At 39.7% G+C, this 22,567-nt stretch overlaps 1 protein-coding gene across 1 annotated transcript; it reads right to left on the bottom strand.

Annotated features, from left to right (window-relative positions):
* Positions 1–2,352: 2,352 nt before the first annotated feature.
* On the bottom strand, positions 2,353–18,039 carry C9H8orf89 (chromosome 9 C8orf89 homolog). Its single transcript, XM_010363509.1, has 4 exons — positions 17,875–18,039; positions 15,511–15,664; positions 11,300–11,355; positions 2,353–2,534 (listed from the first exon to the last, which is right to left on the bottom strand). The coding sequence occupies exons 1-4, from the start codon at positions 17,999–18,001 to the stop codon at positions 2,386–2,388; spliced, it is 486 nt and encodes a 161-aa protein (XP_010361811.1). The 5' UTR covers positions 18,002–18,039; the 3' UTR covers positions 2,353–2,385.
* Between the last annotated feature and the right edge of the window lie 4,528 nt (positions 18,040–22,567).

Raw genomic sequence — 22,567 nt, forward strand, 5'->3', positions numbered from 1 at the left:
TTTGCTTGTCTGTAAAGGATTTTATTTATCCTTCACTTATGAAACTTAGTTCGGCTGGATATGAACTTCTGGGTTGAAAAAAATTCTTTTCTTTAAGAATGGTGAATATTGGCCCCCACTCTCTTCTGGCTTGTAAGGTTTCCACCAAGAGATCCACTGTTAGTCTGGTGTGCTTCCCTTTGTGGGTAACCCGATCTTTCTCTCTGGCTGCCCTTAACATTTTTTCCTCCATTTCAACCTTGGTGAATCTGACAATTATGTGTCTTGGGGTTGCTCTTCTTGAGGAGTATCTTTGTGGTGTTCTCTGTGTTTCCTGAATTTGAATGTTGGCCTCCCTTGCTAGGTTGGGGAAGTTCTCCTGGATAATATCCTGAAGAGTGTTTTCCAACTTGGCTCCATTCTCCCCATCACTTTCAGATACACCAATCAAACCTAGATTTGGTGTTTTCACATAGTCCCATATTTCTTAGAGGTTTTGTTCATTTCTTTTTACCCTTTTTTCTCTAAACTTCTCTTCTTGCTTTATTTCATTAATTTGATCTTTAATCACTGCTACCCTTTCTTCCACTTGATCAAATCGGCTATTGGAGCTTGTGCATGTGTCACGAAGTTCTCGTGCCATGGTTTTCAGCTCCATCAGGTCATTTAAGGTCTTCTCTACAGTTTATTCTAGTTAGCCATTTGTCTAACCTTTTTTCAAGGTTTTTAGCTTCCTTGCAATGGGTTTGAATATGCTCCTTTAGCTCAGAGAAGTTTGTTATTACCAACCTTCTGAAGCCTACTTCTGTCAACTCATCAAAATCATTCTGCATCCAGCTTTGTCCCATTGCTGGCAAGAAGCGGAGGAGAGGCACTCTGGTTTTTAGAATTTTCAGCTTTTCTACTCTGGTTTCTCCCCGTCTTTGTGGTTTTGTCTACCTTTGGTCTCTGATGTTGGTGACCTACAGATGGGGTTTTGGTGTAGATGTCCTTTTTGTTGATGTTGGTGCTATTCCTTTCTGTTTGTTAGTTTTCCTTCAAATAGTCAGGTCCCTCAGCTACAGGTCTGTTGGGGTTTGCTGGAGGTCCAATTCAGACCCTGTTTGCCTGGGAGGTCCACTTCAGATCCTGTTCACCAGCGGAGGCCGCAGAACAGCTGCAATAGCTGCAAGTCTGTTGGAGTTGGCTGGAGGTCCATTCCAGACCCTGTTTACCAGTGGAGGCTGCAGAACAGCAAATATTGTAGAACAGCAAATATTGCTGCCTGATCCTTCCTCTGAAAGCTTAGTCCCAGAGGGGCACCTGCCTATATGAGGTGTCTGTTGGCCCTTATTGGGAGGTGTCTCCCAGTTAGGTCACACAGGGGTCAGCGACCCACTTGAGAAGGCAGTCTGTCCATTCTCAGAGCTCAATCACCATGGTGGGAGAACCACTGCTAACTCCAGAGCTGTCAGACAGGTACATTTAAGTCTGCAGAAACTGTCTGCTGCCTTTTGTTCAGCTATGCCCTGTCCAAGAGGTGGAGTCTTTAGAGGCCTTGCTGAGCTGCGGTGGGCTCTGCTCAGTTTGAGCTTCCCAGCTGCTTTGTTTACCTACTCAAGCCTCAGCAATGGCAGACGCCCCTCCCCCAGCCAGGCTGCCATCTTACAGTTTCATCTCAGACTGCTGCCCTAGCAGTGAGCAAGCCTCCATGGGCATAGGACCCACTGAGCCAGGCACAGGAGAGAATCTTCTTGTCTGTCAGTTGCTAAGACCTTGGGAAAGCACAGTATTTGGGCAGGAGTGTCCCATTTTTCCAGGTATAGTCTGTCATGGCTTCCCTTGGCTAGGAAAGGGAAATCCCCCAATCCCTTGCACTTCCCGGGTGAGGCAATGCCCTGCCCTGCTTCGGTTCACCCCCGATGGGCTGCATCCACTGTTCAACCAGTCCCAGTGAGATGAACCATGTACCTCAGTTGGAAATGCAGAAATCACCCATCTCCTGTGTTGATCATGCTGGTTGCTGCAGACCGGAGCTGTTCCTATTCAGCCATCTTGCGCTGCCCTCAAGACCTCACATTATCTTAAATCTTCCCTAGCAGCTAGCCAAGGTCATTGCACAAAATAGACACTCAACAGTATCAAATTGAATCAAAACACACAATCAATGTATGTAAAACTCATGGAATAAAATTTATCTTATGCTTATTTTCCCATAAACCATAATTTATAGTCCTTCAACATAAATAAGGAAAAAATATAACTTGTCTCTGTAATGTTAACAAAATACAATGACTCATCTATAACATATTTATTTCCTATTTACATTTCCATTTTTATATAAATCATTTTGCATCATATCACATAAAAAAAGAAAATATAAAGCTTAAAAGTCACTGAAGAAAGCATCACACTGTACGACATTTCTCAGCAGTCTCGGAGCTCTCGTTTCTTGCCTTTTTTTGATTTTTTGGTTGTTTCCTGACGAATGGTATCATATTCCAATATGGCTATTTTGGAAAGTCTCTCTAAGTATTGAGATGATGCTCCAGTGAGAGGATCACTGAAGCCAGAACCTGGAGGAGGAGGTGGGGAATCAGCTATTAAAATGAATTAAGCATACACGAATAATATTCTATTAAATGTAATGTGACTGAAATATTTCTTCCACAAATGACTATTACACACTACCAGTTCTTACACTACTGAGGTATATCAACCCAGAAAAAGCATGGTACTGCCATAAAAACAGACACATAGACCAATGGAACAGAATAAACAATGCAGAAACAAATCTATACATCTATAGTGGATTCATTTTCAACAAAAGGGCCAAGAATATACACTAGGGAAAAGACAGTCTCATCAATAAATGGTGCTGGGAAAACTGGATATTATGGATATTATAAAACTGGATATTATGCAGAAAAATGAAACCACACCCCATCCCTCACCGTATAAAAAAATCAAATCAAAATGGATTAAAGACTTAAATCTAAGATCTCAAACTATGAATACTAAAAGAAAACATTGGGGAAACTCTCCAGGATATTGGAGAGGTCAAAGATTTCCTGAGTAATACCCTAGAAGCACAGGCAAACAAAGCAAAAACGGACAAATGGGATCACATCAAGTTATTAATAAAAAGCTTCTGTACAGCAAAGGAAACAACAAAAGAAAAAGAACTTACAGAATGGGAGAAAATATTTGCAAACTACCCATCTTACAAAGAAGTAACAAACAGAATATATAAGGAGCTTAAACAACTCTATGGGAAAAGTCTAATAATCCCATTTAAAAATGGACAAAAGGGCTGAGCAGGGTGGCTCACGTCTATAATCCCAGCACTTTGGGAGGCTGAGGTGAGCAGATCCCTTGAGCTCAGAAGTTCAAGACCAGCCTGGGCAACATAGCAAGACTCTGTCTCATTTAAACTCTCATGTTAATAAAAATTAATTAATTAAGTGGGCAAAAGACTTGAATAGACATTTACAAAAAGAAGATATGCAAACAGCAAACAGGCATATGAAAAGGTGGTCAACATCACTGATTATCAGAGACATCAAAACTACGATGAGCTATCATTTAACCCCAATTAAAATGGCTTTTATCTAACAGACAGGAAATAACACATGCTAGCCAGGATGTAGAGAAAAGAGAACCCTCATTCACTGTTAGTGGGAATGTAAATTACTACAACCACTGTGAAGAACAGTTTGGAGGTTTCTCAGAAAACCAAAAATGGAGCTACCACATGGTCCAGCAATCCTATTGCTAGGTATATACCCAAAAGAAAGGAAATTAGTGTATCAAAGAGGTATCTGCACTCCTATGTTTACTGCAGCACTGTTCACAATAACCAAGATTTGGAAGCAACTGAAATGTCCATCAACAGATGAATGGATGAAGAAAATGTGGTACATATACACAATGGAGTACTATTCAGCCATAAAAAAGAATGAGATCCTGTCATTTGCAACATTATGGATGGAACCGGAGATCATTATGTTAGGTTAAATAAGCCAGGCACAGAAAGACAAATTTCACATATTCTCACTTATTTGTGGGTGCTAAAAACTAGAACAATTGAACTCATGGAGATAGAGAATAGAAGGATGGTTACCAGAGGCTGGGAAGGATAGTGGAGGAGAGATGGGGCGGGGGGGAGTGGGGATGGTTAATCGGTACAAAAAAATACAAAGAATGAATAAGAACATGTATTTGATAGCACAATAGGGCAATTATAGTCAATAATAATTGAATTGTACATTTAAAAATAACTAAAAGAGTATAATTGGATTGTTTGTAACACAAAGGAGAAATGCCTGAGGGGATGGATACTCCATTCACCCATATGTGATTATTACACATTGTATGCCTGTATCAAAATATCTCAAATACCCCATAAACATATACACCCACTATGTACCCAGAAAATAAAAAAAAAAACTACTAGTTTTTGATATAACACATATTTTGAATTAGAAATGCCATGTTTACTTTCTTTTTTTTTCTTTTTTTTGAAATGGAGGATGGAGTCTCGTTCTGTCGCCCAGGCTGGAGTGCAGTAGCCCAATCTCGGCTCACTGCAAGCTCCACCTCCCGGGTTCACACCATTCTCCCGGCTTCACACCATTCTCCCGGCTCAGCCCCCCAAGTAGCTGGGACTACAGGCGCCTGCCACCACGCCGGCTAATTTTTTGTATTTTTAGTAGAGACGGGGTTTCACAGTGTTAGCCAGCATGGTCTCAATCTCCTGACCTCGTGATCCGCCCGCCTGGGCCTCCCAAAGTGCTGGGATTACAGGCATGAGCCACTGCGCCCGGCCTGTACAATACTTTTTAAAACATAGGACAACTGTGAGATTTATTTCAAAGCAAAAGGCATCATCTCCACAAATAATTAACTCGTTTCATATTTTACATGCCTATCAAGTTATTTTATTCCAGTAAAAACATTTATCATAAATGCTAAGTGAAGTAAAATTGTAACGTAAAATAAACTTATTCACTTAACTGAAATAGCATTAAGCTTCTATCATAGGGTGGCAGTAATACAACAGATAGCATTTGTTGAATGATCTTTGTCAAGTATTTTACATCTATTTTATCCATACAACACTACTATGAACGAGTCATCTGTACTATCTTGAGTTACAGATTTTAAAAAGACAATTTAGGGATGCTAAATAACTGGCCCAAGTGCACATACTTAGTAACTGTCAAAGTCAGGATTTGAACACAGATTCATCAAAGTTCAAATCACTACATATTACCCCTAAATACATAAATATGTAGAAATACTTCTATTTAAAAACATATATGGAGCGTTGACAATAATATACTGACCTATATTACTTTAAAATACTATTATTTAACTTCAGTTTCAAGTGTCAAAAAAAGCACTATCGTCAGTTCTCCAATGTAGTTGTTATTTTTCTGTTTGTTTTGTTTGCAGGGGTAATATGAGTGAGGAGTTCAGAGAGAAATAGCTGAGAGTTAAGAATATGATCAGGACTTCTGTTCTTAGCAGTACAATGGACTTGACACTTTAAAAGACCCTCTGGCAGCAAAATAACTAGATTGCAGGCATTAGGCAAACCTGAAAAACTTCAAAGAATCAGTATCATACACACAAATGCAATTAAGTTAGAAGTTGTTAATAATAAGATAAATTTAAAATTCTGAAATATTTAGAAATGTATACACATGTGTTAGTCCATTTTTACACTGCTGATAAGGACACACTGAGACTGGGTAATCTGTAAAGAAAAAGAGGTTTAATGGACTCACAGTTCCGAAACCTGGCTGGGGAAGCCTCACAATCGCCAGAAGGCAAAAGACATGTCTTACATGGCGTTAGATAAGAGAGAATGAGAACCAAGCAAAAGGGGTTTCCTCTTATAAAACCAACGGGTGCGGTGGCTCACGCCTGTAATCCCAGCACTTTGGGAGGCCGAGACGGGTGGATCACGAGGTCAGGAGACTGAGACCATCCTGGCTAACACAGTGAAACCCCGTCTCTACTAAAAATACAAAAAATCAGCCGGGCGTGGTGGCGGGCGCCTGTAGTCCCAGCTACTCGGGAGGCTGAGGCAGGAGAATGGCGTGACCCCGGGAGGTGGAGCTTACCGTGAGCAGAGATCACGCCACTGCACTCCAGCCTGAGTGACAAAGCAAGACTCCGTCTCAAAAAAAAAAAAAAAAAAAAAAAAAAAAATCAGATATCCTGAGAATTATTCACTACCATGAGAACGGTATGGGGGAACCACCCCCATGATTCAATTATTTCCCTCTGAGTCCATCCCACAACACATGGGAACTATGGGAACGACAATTCAAGATGAGATTTCGGTGGGGACACAGTCAAACCATATCAACACACTTTCTAAATTATCAGTCAAAAAAGAAATCATAATAAATATAAAATATTTGTTGCTAAATGATAAATATCACAAAAGTTGTGTAATGGAGCAAAAGAGAGAGGTTTATATCCTAAAATGTCTATGTTAGAAAAGAAGGTTGAAAATTTAAAACATAGGTATTAGATACACATTAGGAAAAGAGTAAACCCAAAGAACATGAAGGAAAAAGATAATATAGGAAAGGGGAGAAATCAATGAAGTAGAAAACCAAGTTACAATAAAAGAGATTTTTTAAAAAGACAAAAGCTCTTCATTGAAAAAACTAATAAAAAAGGAAAGCCTCTGGTGACATTACTCAAGACAATAAAAGAAGGCACAAATACATAATATTGGGAAAAGAGGAACAGAATTACAGATAAAGTAAAGACTAAACTTAATGCTAATAAATTTTTAAAACTTAGACAAAATGCAAACGTTTCTAGAAAATATAACTTACCAAAACTGATTGAAAAATTAGAATACCTTAAGAGCCCTAAATTTAAAATGATTGAGCCAATATTAAAAGATTCTCCCAAAGAAAACAAGTAACCCAAATGAATTTTACAAATGAATTTCCTCTAACTTTTGAGAGAAAAATCATTCCAATTTTAGGTCGTATCCTTCAGAGAGTAGAAAGAGAAGGAATAGTCCCCAATTCATTCCACAAGACCATTATAATGTGGACACTGAATCCAGACAAGGACAGAACAAAAAAGAAAATTCATGGCAATCTCACTCTCCTTACCAGTATAGGTAAAAACTCCCAAGTGAGATATTAGCAAATTAAATATGGCAGAACATAAACAAATAATAAATCACTTCTAAGTTGGGCGTATTTCAGGAATTCAAGAGAGACTTAACATTACAAAATCTGTAAATGTTATTCTTCACATTAAAATATTAAACAAAAAATATGATCACCTCAATCAGTTCAGGGAAATTATTTAGTAAAATTCAACTTTCATTTAAAAGAAAAAAAACTCTTAGCAAATTAAAGGGAACTTCTTTAACTTCATTAAGCATATCTGTTCAAAACCCAAAGCAAGCATCATTCCTTTTTTTTTTTTTTTTTGAGATGGAGTCTCGCTCTGTCGCCCAGGCTGGAGTGCAGTGGCTCAATCTCAGCTCACGGCAAGCTCCGCCTCCCGGGTTCACGCCATTCTCCTGCTTCAGCCTCCCGAGTAGCTGGAACTACCGGTGCCTACCACCACAACTGGCTAATTTTTTGTATTTTTTAATAGAGACAGGATTTCACTGTGTTAGCCAGGATGGTCTCCGTCTCCTGACCTCGTGATCCACCCACCTCGGCCTCCCAAAGTGCTGGGATTACAGGCGTGAGCCACCGTGCCTGGTGGCAAGCATCATTCTTAATGAACAAACATTAAAGGGATTTTCTTTAAAATTAGAAACAAGCCAAAGATGCCTACTATTCACTTCTACTCAGCGTTGTATTTGTGGTTCTAGCCAGCTTAGTAAAAGAAAGAAAGGCATAGAATTTGGAAAGGAGGAAACAAAATTGACATTATTTATAGATGATTATGATAATCTACATAGACAATTCAAAATAATCTATTTAATAATTACAAGAAATAATGTGTCTTTGGCAAGGTAGATGACTGTAAGACCAAATGACAAAACTGCATTTCAAAATACCCATAATAGAAAGTTAGTCATTTTAATTTAAAAAGAATTGTGGCAAACTATTAATCAATCTCTTAAAACCTTTTACCTCTTCTTCCATAACAGAATTTTAACTGGGCACATGGTCATCCAGGTATAGATTACATTTCTCAGCTTGCTTTAGAGCTAATTATAGCCTTGTTACTAAAGATACTAAATTTGTATTATTTATAAGCTACCCAGTTTACAGTATTTTGTTATAGCAGCACAGACTAAGATGCTTGTATTATTTATGGGTCTGCTTCTGTTGTCTGTTTCTCCTCTTACTTTTTGTTATTCTTCTATGCCTGTTAAGTTTTGACTGGATGCTAGACACTGTGTATGAAAACTTACAAGGCTCTGGTTCATCTTATAGTTCTCCAGAGAGAATTTCATTTTTTTCTGTCAGGAAGGTCAATTTAATCCAGTCAAGACTGGGTTTTAGTTTTTGTTAAAGCTAGTCTATTAAGTCAGGCATGGTGGCTCATGCCTGTAACCCCAGCACTATGGGAGGTCAAGGTGGGCGGATCACTTCAGGTCAGGAGTTTGAGACCAGCCTGGCCATCTCAAACTCCTGGTTTCCCTTACCCTGCTCTATTTCGTTGTAGGTATGTGGCCTTATTTCTGATCTCTCTATTGTGTTCCATTGATCTATGTGTCTGCTTTTGTACCAGTACCATGCTGTTTTGGTTACCACAGCCCTGTACCATGGTTTGAAGTCAGGTTGTATGATACCTCCAGCTTTGTTCTTTTTTTTAGGTTTGCCTTGGCTATTTGGGCTCTTTTCTGGTTCCATATGAATTTTAAAATTGTTTTTTCTAGTTCTATGAAGAATGTCATTGGTAGTTTAATAGGAATCACATTGAATCTACAAACTGCTTTGGGTAGCATAGTTATTTTAACTATATTGAGTCTTCCTATCCATGAACATGGAATGTTTTTCCACTTGTTTGTGTCATCTCTGATTTCTTTGAGCAGTGTTTTGTAGTTTCCTTGTAGAGATCTTTCATCTCCCTGGTTAGCTGTATTCCTAGGTATACTATTCTTTTTGTGCCAATTGTGAATGGGATTGTGTTCATGATTTGACTCTTGGCTTGACTGTTGTTGGTGTATAGGAATGCTATCAATTTTTGCACATTGATTTTGTATCCTGAAATTTTGCTGAAGTTATCAGCTTAAGGAGCTTTTGGGCCAAGACTATGGGGTTTTCTGGATATAGGATCATGTCATCTACAAACAGGGATAGTTTGACTATTGAGGGAACCCGCCCCCAATATTTCAACGTAGGTTCTTTCTATTTTCCCTAAGTGTCAGCCGACTGAGAAATAAAGAGAGACAGTACAAAGAGAGAGGAATTTTACAGCTGGGCCGTCTCATATCGGTGGAACCATGATGCCCACCTGAGCCTCAAACCAGCAAGTTTTTATTAAGGGTTTTAAAAAGGGGAGGGGGCATAAGAACAGGGAGTAGGTACAAAGATCACATGCTTCAAAGGGCAAAAAGCAGAACTACTAATAAGGGTCTAACAAAGATCACATGCTTCTGAGGGAAAAGGACGAATTGCAAAAGCAGAACTACTGATAACGGTTTATGTTCAGCGGTGCACATATTGTCTTGATAAACATCTTAAAGAACAGAAAACAGGGTTTGAGAGCAGAGAACCAGTCTGATTGTTTTGCAATCAATTTGTACAGTTAACACAATTATCACAGTGGTCCTGAGGTGAAGTACATCCTCAGCTTACGAAGATAACAGGATTAAGAGATTAAAGAAAAGACAGGCATAAGAAATAATAAAAGTATTATTTGGGAACTGATAAAGTCCATGAAATCACAATTTATGTTCCTCTGCTGTAGCTCCAGCCAGTCCCTCCATTTGGGGTCTTTGATTTCCCGCAACATTTGACTTTCTCTCTTCTTATTGGAATGCACTTTATTTCTCTCTCTTGACTGATTGCTGTGGTCAGAACTTCCAATACTATGTTGAATAAGAGTGGTGAGTGTCTCGTGCTGGTTTTCAGGGGGAATGCGTCTAGCTTTTGCCCATTCAGTATGATGTTGGCTGTGGGTTTTTCATAGATGGCTCTTATTATTTTATGGTATGTCCTTCAATACCTAGTTTATTGAGAATTTTTAACATGAAAGGGTATTGAATTTTATCAAAAGCCTTTCTGCATCTGTTGAGATAATCATGTTGTTTTGTCTTTAGTTCTGTTTATGTGATGAATCCCCTTATTGATTTGGATATGTTAAACCAAGCTTGCATTGCAGGGATCAAGCCTACTTAATTGTGGTGCATAAGCTTTTTGGTGTGCTGCTGGATTCAGCTTGCCAGTATTTTGTTGAGGATTTTTACATCAATATTCATCAGGGATATTGATCGGAAGTTTTCTTTTTTTGTTGTATCTCTGCATGTTTTGGTATCAGGATGATGCTGGTCTCATAGAATGAGTTACAGAGGAATCCCTCCTCCTCAAATTTTTAGATAGTTTCAGTGTGAATGGTACCCACTCTTCTTTGTACATCTAGTAGAATTCAGCTGTGAATCTGTCTGGTCCTGGCCTTTTCTCGGATGTTAGGCTATTTGTACTGATTCAATAAAAAGCTTAAGCTTTTAAGAAAATATTTGTTGCACATAGGGAAAGGATGAATCATTTGATAGACTGAAGGACAAATGGCAAATAAAATATACCTTAGTACCATAAACCCTTTTAGTCACCATGAACTTAGGAGTAAGTTGACTTAAGAGTAGTTTTCGGGACCAAAAACTGTTGGTATATAGATAAGTTTCTGTATGAGAAGTCATAAGTACACAGGATTCACAAAAATAGCAATTAGAAGATAAAGCTAGAAAGGAAAGCTGAGGGAAGATGGTAAAGGGTTCAATGTTAAGCTAAAGAGTTCATACTCAGTCTGTGGGTAATGAGGGAGTCACTGTTTTTGAAGAAGAGAGTAATGTGATTAGAAGTCAAAGTTTTAGGCTTTTTTGTGGCATTGAAGGATTTCAAAGATCAGACATTCAAAACAAGAAGACCAGTTTGCAGGCACTAAATGGCCCAAGTGAGATATGATGAGGGCATACCCTAGGGTCCTGAAATTATAAAAGTATGTTTATAACGAACCCAACATCCACTTAGTTTATAAAATAAACAAAGTGTAAAAGAAGTAGTAATAAAACAAAGAAAATTAAATCAATGAAAAGAAAGGAATTTTATTTTTTTAAAAGATAAGGTATATGACACCCAAGACAGGTGGCAGAAAAAAGGACAAGTCAGCTCACCTTTTGATTTCTCCCGAAGTGGTGCCACACTGCATGTCTCCTTAGTCTTCTTTAGCCTGAATATTATATATTATCATAAAATTACTTACATATAAATTCAGGGTACAGTGAAACTCACTTGTTGAATAACATCACATGGACATTAAATAAATGTTAAGGAAAGGAAAGTTTTTCCATTATAACTAATTCCATCAGAAGCAGATATGAGCCAACCCAATATCTTGCTAGCAAATTTTACCAGTGGCTGAGTGCTAGGTCTAACTTCTCCCACAGACCTTTATCATACCTCTGACTAGTCATGACTCAAGCAATGCTAAGTGGGAGCGAATCAAGATAAACAGGCCATTTGGATATGTTGAATACCAACTATCACTTTTTTGTACACTTTTTACCTATCAATCACCTCTATCTGAATTTTGTCGTAATTCTGTTCCCACTGAAATACATCTAGATAATAAGATTATTAGGGAAAATATATCATGATGGAATCTGCTGTGGGTGAAATAATCCATTATAAAAATCTCAAATTTCTTGTAACAATATTCTTTTTGAGACAAGGTCTCACTGTCTCCCAGGCTGGAGTGGCACAATCATATAACTCACTGTAACTTTGAACTCTTAGGCTCAAGCAATTTTCCTGCCTCAGCTTCTTGAGTAGCTGGTATGGTAGGTGCATGTCACCATACAAGCTAATTAAAAAAAAAAAATTTAAAAAGTTCGTAAAGACGGGGGTCTCACTATGTTGCCAAAGCTGGTCTCAAACTGCTGGCCTCAAACTGCTGGCCTCAAGCAATCCTCCAGCCTCAGCCTCCCAAAGTGCTGGGTTTCCAAGCGTGAGCCACCACGCCCAGCCTCTTGAAACTATTTTACACTTTAAAAGTCAGCAGCCACTTTTAAGTACTCCACCTCTAGGATTACTATTGTTATTTGTATTACTAGAACGTGCTTTGAGAATCACTAAAAAATTTTGCTTACCAATAATGAAATTTGAAAAACTATTACACTTTCAATCAAATATTCACACAAGGAGGGGAAAAAAGAGAGTAAGGGGTTGTACATAAAATGAACAAAAATGAGTATTTCTCTGCTTTGCCAAAACTGCTCCTTCACAGGGCGCTGTGCAATGTGCACAGGAGAATAAAATACTTGCAGGCAATTTGACATGTTCTCACTACAACAGCTAAAATGAAGACACTTGAGTTAAAGGCAGGGAAAAGAACTAATGTTTATGTTTGCCAAGCACTTCATATATATTATGTCACTTAGCCATTACTATTCCACTTTATATATGAAGAACACTTGTCATAACATGAATAAAATATATTCAATTATCTTTCATTGACTTAAGTAAATTCACACTCAAATCAATGTAAAATGTTTAGAAATAATTTCACAGTCAAATCACAAATGAAAAACAGAAACAAACAAACAAAAACCTGAAATAGGGTGGAAACAATAAGAAGCAAAATAAAGACTCCAAATTTAGAGTCAGAAAGGGCTAATTCACGGGTGTTTTCCAGGCTTCCAGTATCTTTAAGATGATCATGTGTATCAAAGGAAGGGTAACAAGACGGGTTCATACTGATACAAAGACCATCGGCACAGGCAACCCTACACACTCCTGCCCCCTCCCCAAAGGGCGCTGTGACCTTTGATAAAAATGACATAAGTTGAGAGTCAGGGACACAAGTGTCTTGGTTACAATGTAACTGACTGCCCATAGTAGCTTTATAGTCATGTTTCAAACAGTCCCTCCTTTTTCTGCATCCCCGCCATTTTCCACTTTGACTTAAGTTACCATCTAGTAGCGACTCCCTCTCTCTTCCATTTCTAATCCTACCTTATTTTATTCTAACCTTACTTCAGAAAGTACAATTCTGCATTTTATATTTTTATAGCTTGAAAATCTTTCTTCAGATAATATTAAAAATGATGAGAAAAGCTATATGTATGATATTGTTTATTGTGGTGTTACTTAAAAACCAAAAAATCAAAGCATTTAAAAAATCCAACAATAGGAAGTGATTAAGTGAACTGTGGATCCATGAGTGAAATATAATGTGGTTGGTAAGACTGTTTAAAGAACATATAGTGGCATGATGAAATGCATATACATAAAATTTTTTAAAAGGCAGGATAAAAATTTTAAGTACACTAAAATCACCACGAAAATGAAATCCATGAAAAAGAATTTTTTCTTTCTTTTGAAAGAAGGGAATATCCAACAATAAAAATGGATATGTTATGATGGGTAGATTATCAAATAATTATTTTCCTTTTTTTCTGCAAAGTTCTTATTCTTATTTTCATAATTTAAATAAAAATTATCAACTTTTCATTTTAACCTGTTCCAGCTCTCTATCTATATTACCAGAATTTATTTCAAGAGTACTTAAAAAGAACAATAGTATTAGCTGGAAAACTCAAGAAACATATTTTGAAACTTCAATCTTGTGTGCTAGGCATGACTGGATGACTTTAAAGTTCATTATAATAGGGAGATAATATAAAAATGTAAATCCTTCCCTAAAGAGAGTTGCAACTCAGAATGCTATAAGTGCTTCACCTTTTTAAATACTACCAGAGTGAATAAGAACTAGACATTCATCTGGGCGCCGTGGCTCACGCCTGTAATCCCAGCATTTTGGGAGGCCGAGGCGGGAGGATTACGAGGTCAGGAGATCGAGACCATCTTGGCTAACATGGTGAAACCCCGTCTCTACTAAAAAAAATACAAAAAATTAGCCGGGCGTGATGGCGGGTGCCTGTAGTCCCAGCTACTCAGGAGGCTGAGGCGCGAGAATTGCTTGAACCCGGGAGGCGGAGCTTGCAGTGAGCCGAGATAGCACCACTGCACTCCAGCCTGGGCAACAGAGCGAGACTCCGTCTCAAAAAAAGAAAAAAAACTAGACATTCAACAAATATCTGAAGAACAAATAAATGAACCAAAGCAGAAGCTGAGTAGAATGTGAGACTATCTTACTAACTTAGAGATCCCTTTGGAGAGTTTTAATGGTATGTCAGTCAGTCTGATTTCTAGCAGGAAAAGTATTTGTAATAATGTTTTCAAATGTCAGTGTTCAAAGTCAGGGAGACTTTTCTGGCTGAAAAGTTCATTTCTGATAGTCAATGCAGGATGTTAATTAGGCCAACATCTCATTCAGAATCTCCCTTCACATTACTTCAGTCAGACCAGAAATGAAGTACAAGGTTCTATATACAGGGTACAGAAACTTTTTAATATTGCAGAGAGTTAATTTTTTTTTTCTAATACTAAAAATTCCATTGTTCTCATGGGGATGATTTAGGCTAGGGCAATCAAGATTTTTTTTTTTTTTTTTTTTTTTTTTTTTTTTTTTTTTGAGACGGAGTCTGGCCCTGTCGCCCGGGCTGGAGTGCAGTGGCCGGATCTCAGTTCACTGCAAGCTCTGCCTCCCGGGTTCACGCCATTCTCCTGCCTCAGCCTCCCGAGTAGCTGGGACTACAGGCGCCCGCCACCTCGCCTGGCTAGTTTTTTGTATTTTTTTTTTTTTAGTAGAGACGGGGTTTCACCGTGTTAGCCAGGATGGTCTCGATCTCCTGACCTCGTAATCCGCCCGTCTCGGCCTCCCAAAGTGCTGGGATTACAAGCTTGAGCCACCGCGCCCGGCCAAGATTTTTTAAAATGCCCTTAAATCGGGGCCAGGTGCCGTGGCTCACGCCTGTAATCCCAGCACTTTGGGAAGCCAAGGCAGGTGGATCACGAGGTCAAGAGATCGAGACCATCGTGGCCAACTTGGTGATACCCCATCTCTACTAAAAATACAAAAATTAGCCGGACATGGTGGTGGGCGCCTGTAATCCCAGCTACTCAGGAGGCTGAGGCAGGAGAACACTGGAATCCGGGAGGCAGAGGTTGCAGTGAGCCCAGATCATACCATTGCACTCCAGCCTGGCTGGAGAGCGAGACTCTGTCCAAAAAAAGAAAAGAAAAGAAAAAAGAAGCCTTAAATCTTTTCTGGTAACAACACCCGAAAACAGAAAAGCACCGAGTTGTCAAACTGAATAAAATGGCTTCGATTTAAAAAATTAAATCCTTTATGTAAAAAAAAAAAAAAAACACAAAAACCAGCAAAAATGAATTCAATTCACTGGCCAGAAAAACCTCTACATTCAGCAGTATTACTACAAATACACATTCAACAAATGATAATTAAATAGCAATGATCTACCTGATTGCAGACACCTCGGCATCAGCAGGTGGCAGTCTTTTAGGAACCTCTAGTGGAGTTGAACTTACACTTTTTTGGTAACTTTGTAGTCCTGGTAAATATGGCATTTTGATACATTCTTTGAGCTCTCCTAGACCAAATGCTGTGGTATATTCTGGTTAAAAATATATAAGAATCATCTTGATTAAATGTATACTACTTGTTTTACTACATACTAAAATACATAATAAAATACACAAAATCAGTTATTAAGTAAAGAAAATTAAGCAACTGTAATTTATCTAGCTTCTTTCCCAGGAGAATGGTTTTCATTCTACATCCTGACTATAGCGACTGCAAGAAGGAGTCGATTAAGAGGCTAAGAGTGGAATAAGGAAAAAGAACAGCTTCATAGATCTTCCACAGTCGTCACTATCCTCTGCCTTCATTATTTTATTTAGTTAGAATGCCCAGAATATTAGATACCTTCACACTGAAATAAAAGGCACTTTCAAGAGTCTGATATTATCTAGCACTTAGAGTCTTTCCATTTTCCTGCTTTTATGTAAATAAGAGGTGTAAACACATGATCATCTGAGCTAGCAATGAGAGTCAAAGAATTCTACTTGAGGCACTGATTTTAATTTTATGTCCACAAAATTCCAGACCAAATCTGTAAACCATAACATTGAAGCACCAAGATTGTTTCTTCTACTAGCCTCACATATCCATTGCACAGAGAGATGGTCAAATTATTTTTTAAAATTTTCAAGGCATTAAATGAAAAGAAAAAGGAGATTAAGAGGTTAAAGGTTTGGGTGTTCTTTGAACTAAACATAGTGAATTTTTTAAAAAAATATTCTCTACAAAGCAAATGTAGTACAGCAACAAAAATGATATTCAATGGGACTAAAATTATTATATTGAATGTTCAAAATGTTATTTTCTAACTTTTGATTTTTTCCTCTTTTGGAAAAAATAGTTTCTCTTGGTCAGAAAGCATATAGACTCTCTTTTCGTCTATTAGATTTGGGGAGTAGAAGGGTGGATAAACTGTTGTCTGAGTACCTTTAATGGGAACGTGGTAAGAAAGTTGAAAAAAATATATAGCAACACATTCAAAGCCAAAGAGAGACAAATCATTGAGTAGTTTGCATTTTACTATTTTCAAGAATTACTGGCTGGGTGTGGTGGCTTACGCCTATAATCCCAGCACTTTGGGAGGCCGGGGTGGGTGAAGCACAAGATCAGGAGATCAAGACCATCCTGGCCAACATGGTGAAAACCCATCTCTACTAAAAATACAAAAACGTGCTGGGCATGGCAGCACGTGCCTGTAATCCTTGCTGCTCAGGAGGCTGAGGCAGGAGAATCACTTGAACCCGGGAGGCAGAGGTTGCAGTGAGCCAAGATCGCACCACTGCACTCTAGCCTGGTGACAACGCTAGACTCCATCTCAAGAAAAAAAAAAAAAAAAGAATTATTTCTCCATTAATAAAGGTGGAAGAAAATTCAGAATAAACAAGAAAATATCATTAACTTGAAAGTAAGGGGGAATAACTATTAATATATTCATCTACATGTCAAAAGTTCTCAAACTAGTCTTCATTGAGCAACTATGGGATTTAAGATACTCTCCACATAACTCACTCAAAAATAAAGTTTTGGTTAGAATTTTTTTTTTTTTTTTTTTTTTTTTTTTTGAGACAGGGTATTACTTTGTTGCCCAGACTGAAGTATAGTGGCATGATCATGGCTCACTGCAGCCTCACCCTCCCCAGGCTCAGGTGATCCTCCTACCCTCAGCCTCTGAGTAGCTGGGACCACAGGCGCACACCAACATGTTCAGCTAATTTTTGTGTTTTTTGTAGAGATGGAGTATCACCATGTTGCCCAGGCTGTCCTCTAACTCCTGGGCTCAAGCGATCCACCTGCCTTGGCCTCCCAAAATACTCAGATTACAGGCTAAGCCACTGTGCCTGGCTTTGGTTAGAATTATTAATATATAAAAGCATTGTTAAAGATTTGGATGTCTTAAAATATAAAAATCACCTTGAGTTATTTTAAGGAAAATGCCATTTATAAAATGGAGTGCAATTCAACAGAGACAGTACTGCAATGGATATTAAGAAATGCAGTTCTTTCAGACAAATTTGAGTTTAAAAAGAAGAAATGCAGCTCTTTACAATTTGTTTCCATCATGAGTCACAGAATTACATTAATTAAATCAATTTTAGTTTGCTTCCATTTTTCATTTTCATCAACTTAAGATATAATTCTTATATAAATGTCACAGAAAATGTCTCTTGCCTGACGAAAAAAAATACATGTAAATTCAAGGCACTGTTTCTATTTTCTTAAAGAAAATAATAACAATAAAGTTACCTTTCTCAATCTTTTGTGTTTCTAAAACTGCTTTCTTCCAACTACTCTCAAAAATGAAACAACTGCCAAAGGAACTTCTGGTGACTTTAGAAGTCTCACATTTGATTTCAGGAGATGGCACTGACATGCTGTCTTCTTTCAACAGTGCTGCTGAGAGGGAGATGCTGCTGCAGAGACAGGACACAAAATACAAAGAAAACAAGGCACGTCCGAGGCAAGGCAAACAAATGTGTCAGAAAGTTTCTCTTTCAAACTGTGAACATTTTAATGAATTCTTTCAAACTCCAGGTTACAGATATTGGGTAATATTTAATAAAAAGTAAAGTCCAATAGCAAGTTATCACCTACAAGACAACGGAATACTTGGATTGTCTCAAAAACATTATCATTATAAAATGCATTTGTGCCTAAAAAAAAAAACAGACAAATTTAATGCTCCATGGAAAATAAACATGTTCTCTAGATAATCATCACCTTTATTCTAAACATGGACACAGAAGGAAAATCACGTACCCTGCTTACTTAATATATTAAATACATATTCAATTCAGTCATATACATTACCTATCACAAGCAAGGCATGACTACATCCAAAGAGTACAACCATGAGCAACTATGAGGAGTCCCATGGGAATGGTGAGGAGCGACACCACCATGACAGCTACCATTTATGAAATGTCTATTTTTCCAGGATCCTTGCTGGGCATTTTGCATCCATTTTTTCCAGTGATCACAACAAAGAATTAGAGATAGCCAGATTCAGCTATGCTTATTCATTCATGCAAAATAAATTATTATTATTATTATTATTTTTTTTTTTTTTTGAGACAGAGTCTCGCTCTGCCGCCCAGGCTGGAGTGCAGTGACCGGATCTCAGCTCACTGCAAGCTCCACCTCCCGGGTTTACGCCATTTCTCCTGCCTCAGCCTCCTGAGTAGCTGGGACTACAGGCGCCCGCCACCTCGCCCGGCTAGTTTTTTTTTTTTTTGTATTTTTTAGTAGAGACGGGGTTTCACTGTGTTAGCCAGGATGGTCTCGATCTCCTGACCTCGTGATCCACCCGTCTCGGCCTCCCAAAGTGCTGGGATTACAGGCTTGAGCCACCACGCCCGGCCCCAAAATAAATTATTTACTGAGTGCTGATTTTATGCCAAGAATTACACAAAACCTTAGAGAAATATGCTAATCAAAACAGTCCCTGCCCTTGAGGAGCTTGGAATCTAGTAAAAGAAACACAGATAAGAAAATGGATAACACAGTTTTAGTAAGTGCTATGATGGGGGGCAAAAAATAAGGGTGCCATGGGAGCACACAGGAGGGATTCCCACCCCAGTCTTGGGCATCAGGGAAGCCTTTCTGGAGGAAGCCAACAAAGAAAGGATGTGGGAGAGCAGGAAGAAGAGATGGCTTCCAGCAGAGGAAGAGCATTGTGATGGTTAATATTGAGTGTCAACTTGATTGGATTTAAGGATGCAAAGTATTTTTCTTGGGTGTGTCTGTGAGGGTGTTGTCAAAGGAGATAAACATTTAAGACAGTGGACTGGGAGATGCAGATTCTCCCTTAATCTGGGTAGGCACCATCTAATCAGTTGCCAGCAGAGTAGGAATAAAGCAGGCAGAACTTGGAAGGACTTGACCTGTTGAGTCTTCTGGCCTTCATCTTTCTCCCATGTTGGATGTTTCCTGCCCTCGAACATTAAACTCCAAGTTCTTCAGATTTTGGACTCTTTGACTTACACCCAGTGATTTGTCAGGGGTTCTCGGTACTGTCAGTCTCCCTATTTTTTGTCAGGCCTCTGAGCCCAAGCTAAGCCATCATATCCCCTGTGACCTACACTTATACATCCAGACGGCCAACTGAAGATCCACAAAAGAAGTGAAAATAGCCTTAGCTGATGATATTCCACCATTGTGATTCGTTTCTTCCCCACCCTAAGTGATCAATGTACTTTATAATCTCCCCCAGCCTTAAGAAGGTTCTTTGTAATTCTCCCCGCCCTTGAAAATGTACTTTGTGAGATCCACCCACTACCTGCAAAACATTGCTCCTAACTCCACTGCCTATCCCAAAACCTATAAGAACTAATGATAATCCCACCACCCTTTGCTGACTCTCTTTTCGGACTAAGTCCACTTACACCCAGGTGAAATAAACAGCCTTGTTGCTCACACAAAGCCTGTTTGGTGGTCTCTTCACATGGATGTGTGTGACATTTGGTGCTGAAGACTCGGGTCAGAGGGACTCCTTCGGGAGACCAGCCCCCTGTCCTCACCCTCACTCTGTGAAGAGATCCACCTATGACCTCGGGTCCTCAGACCAACCACCCCAAGGAACATCTCACCAGTTTCAAATCAGGTAAGCGGTCTTTTCACTCTCTTCTCCAGCCTCTCTCACTACCCTTCAATCTCTCTGTCCTTCCAATTCCCATTCTTTTTCCTCTCTAGTAGAGGAGACAAAGAAGACACATTTTATCTGTGGACCCAAAACTCTGGCGCCGGTCACGGACTGGGGAAGACAGTCTTCCCTTGGTGTCTGATCACTGCAGGGACACCTGCCTTGGTCATTCACCCACATTCCCTTGGTGGCAAGTCAATTGTGGGGACTCCTGCTTTGGTTGCTCACCCACATTGCAGCTCAGGGCTGCTCCCCACCCCCCTTCTTCATGTCTCTACCCTTCTCTTTAAACTTGCCTCCTTCACTATGGGCAACCTTCCACCCTTCATTCCTCCTTCTTCTCCCTTAGCCTGTGTTCTCAAGAACTTAAAACCTCTTCAACTCTCGCCTGACCTAAAATCTAAGCATCTTATTTTCTTCTGCAACACCGCTTGGCCCCAATACAAACACGACAATGGTTCTAAATGGCCAAAAAATGACACTTTTGATTTCTCCATCCTACGAGACCTAGATAATTTTTGTCGAAAAATGGGCAGATGGTCTGAGGTGCCTTACGTCGGTCTGAGGTGCCTTACGTCCAGACATTTTTCACACTTCGTTCCCTCCCTAGTCTCTGTTTCCAATGCAACTCGTCCCAAATCCTCCTTCTTTCCCTCCCGCCTGTCCCTTCAGTCCCAACCCCAAGTATTGCTGAGTCTTGTGAATCTTCCTTTTCTACTGAACCATCTGACCTCTCACCTCCTCCCCAGACTGCTCCTCCTCAGGTCACTCCCCGCTAGGCTGAATCAGGCTCCAACTCTTATTTAGCCTCTGCTCCCCCACCCAATAACCTTTCTATTACCTCCCCTCCCCACACCCTGTCCGGTTTACAGTTTCGTCCTGCGACTAGCTCTCCCCAACCTGCCCAACAATTTCCTCTTAGAGAGGTGGCTGGAGCTGAAGGCAGAGTCAGTGTACGTGTACCTTTTTCTCTATTAGACCTTTCCCAAATCAGCCAGCGTTTAGGCTCTTTCTCATCAGATCCCACTAAACATATACAGGAATTCCGATATCTAATTCTGTCCTACAATTTAACCTGGAGTGATTTAAATGTCATCCTAACTTCTACCCTCTCCCCAGATGAACGGGAAAGTTTTTTCTCTAGCCCAATCTCACGCTGATAACCGCCGGCTTCATGAGCCAGACCTCCAGGAAGGCATTAGAGCAGTTACCGAGAAGATCCCCAAGGGAACTATCAGGCAGATTCCCCAGGTATAGCTAGGCAAGATTATATGGTTTCCTGCCTAGTTGAAGGGCTTAAAAAGGCAGCTTACAAAGTCGCTAATTATGACAAACTTAAAGAAACTACCCAAGGTAAAGACGAAAACCCAGCCCAGTTCATGGCCCACTTAGCAGCAACCCTTAGACGCTTTATTGCCCTAGACCCAGAGAGGCCAGAAGGCTGCCTTATTCTTAATATGCATTTTATCACTCAGTCAGCTCCTGATATTAGAAAAAAGCTTCAAAAATTGGAATCCGGCCCTCACACCCCACAACAGGAATTAATCAACCTCGCCTTCAAGGTGCACAATAATAGAGAGGAGGTAGCCAGACAGCAACACATCTCTGAATTACAGCTACTTGCTTCTGCTGTAAGACAACCCACAACCATGTCTCCAGCATTCAAAAACTTCAGAACATCCAAGCCACAGCTCCCAGGGGCTCCTTCAAAACATCCTCATGGACCTTTCTTCAAATGCCAAAAGCCTGGCCACTGGGTATCAGAATGCCCACAGCCCAGGATTCCTCCTAAGCCATGCCCTGTCTGTGCGGGCTTCCACTGGAGTTCGGACTGTCCGATCCACATCGCCGCTGCTCCTAAAGCCCCTGGAGCCCAAACCCAACGTTCCTTGGCAGACTGCTTCCCAGATCTCCTCAGCTTAGCACCTGAAGACTGATGCTGCCCGCTGGCCTCGGAAGCCCCCTGGACCATCACTGATGCCAAGCTTCAGATAACTCTTACAGTGGAGGGTAAGTCCATCCCTATTTAATCGACATGGGGGTACCCACTCCACATTACCTTCTTTTCAAGGGCCTGTTTCCCTTGCCCCCATAACTATTGTGGGTATGGATGGCCAAGCTTCAAAACCCCTTAAAACTCCACCACTCTGGTGCCAATTTGGACAACATTATTTTATGCACTCCTTTTTAGTTATCCCCACCTGCCCAGTTCCCTTATTAGGCTGAGACATTTTAACCAAATTATCTACTTCCCTGATTATTCCTGGACTACAGCCACATCTCATTACCACCCTTCTT

This window comes from Rhinopithecus roxellana, chromosome 9 (genome assembly GCF_007565055.1).
Source record: "Rhinopithecus roxellana isolate Shanxi Qingling chromosome 9, ASM756505v1, whole genome shotgun sequence".
In the NCBI taxonomy this organism is placed as follows: Eukaryota; Metazoa; Chordata; class Mammalia; order Primates; family Cercopithecidae; genus Rhinopithecus; species Rhinopithecus roxellana.

Bases quoted from the DNA above. Each gene is read 5' to 3' on its own strand.
- C9H8orf89 (XM_010363509.1), bottom strand. From the start codon at position 18,001: ATGTCAGTGCCATCTCCTGAAATCAAATGTGAGACTTCTAAAGTCACC. The intron at 11,356-15,510 runs GTAGATCATTGC...TATAATATTCAG, and splicing joins GCCGAGGTGTCTGCAATCAG to GCTAAAGAAGACTAAGGAGA. The intron at 2,535-11,299 runs GTGAGCTGACTT...CTCCTCCTCCAG, and splicing joins ACTTCGGGAGAAATCAAAAG to GTTCTGGCTTCAGTGATCCT.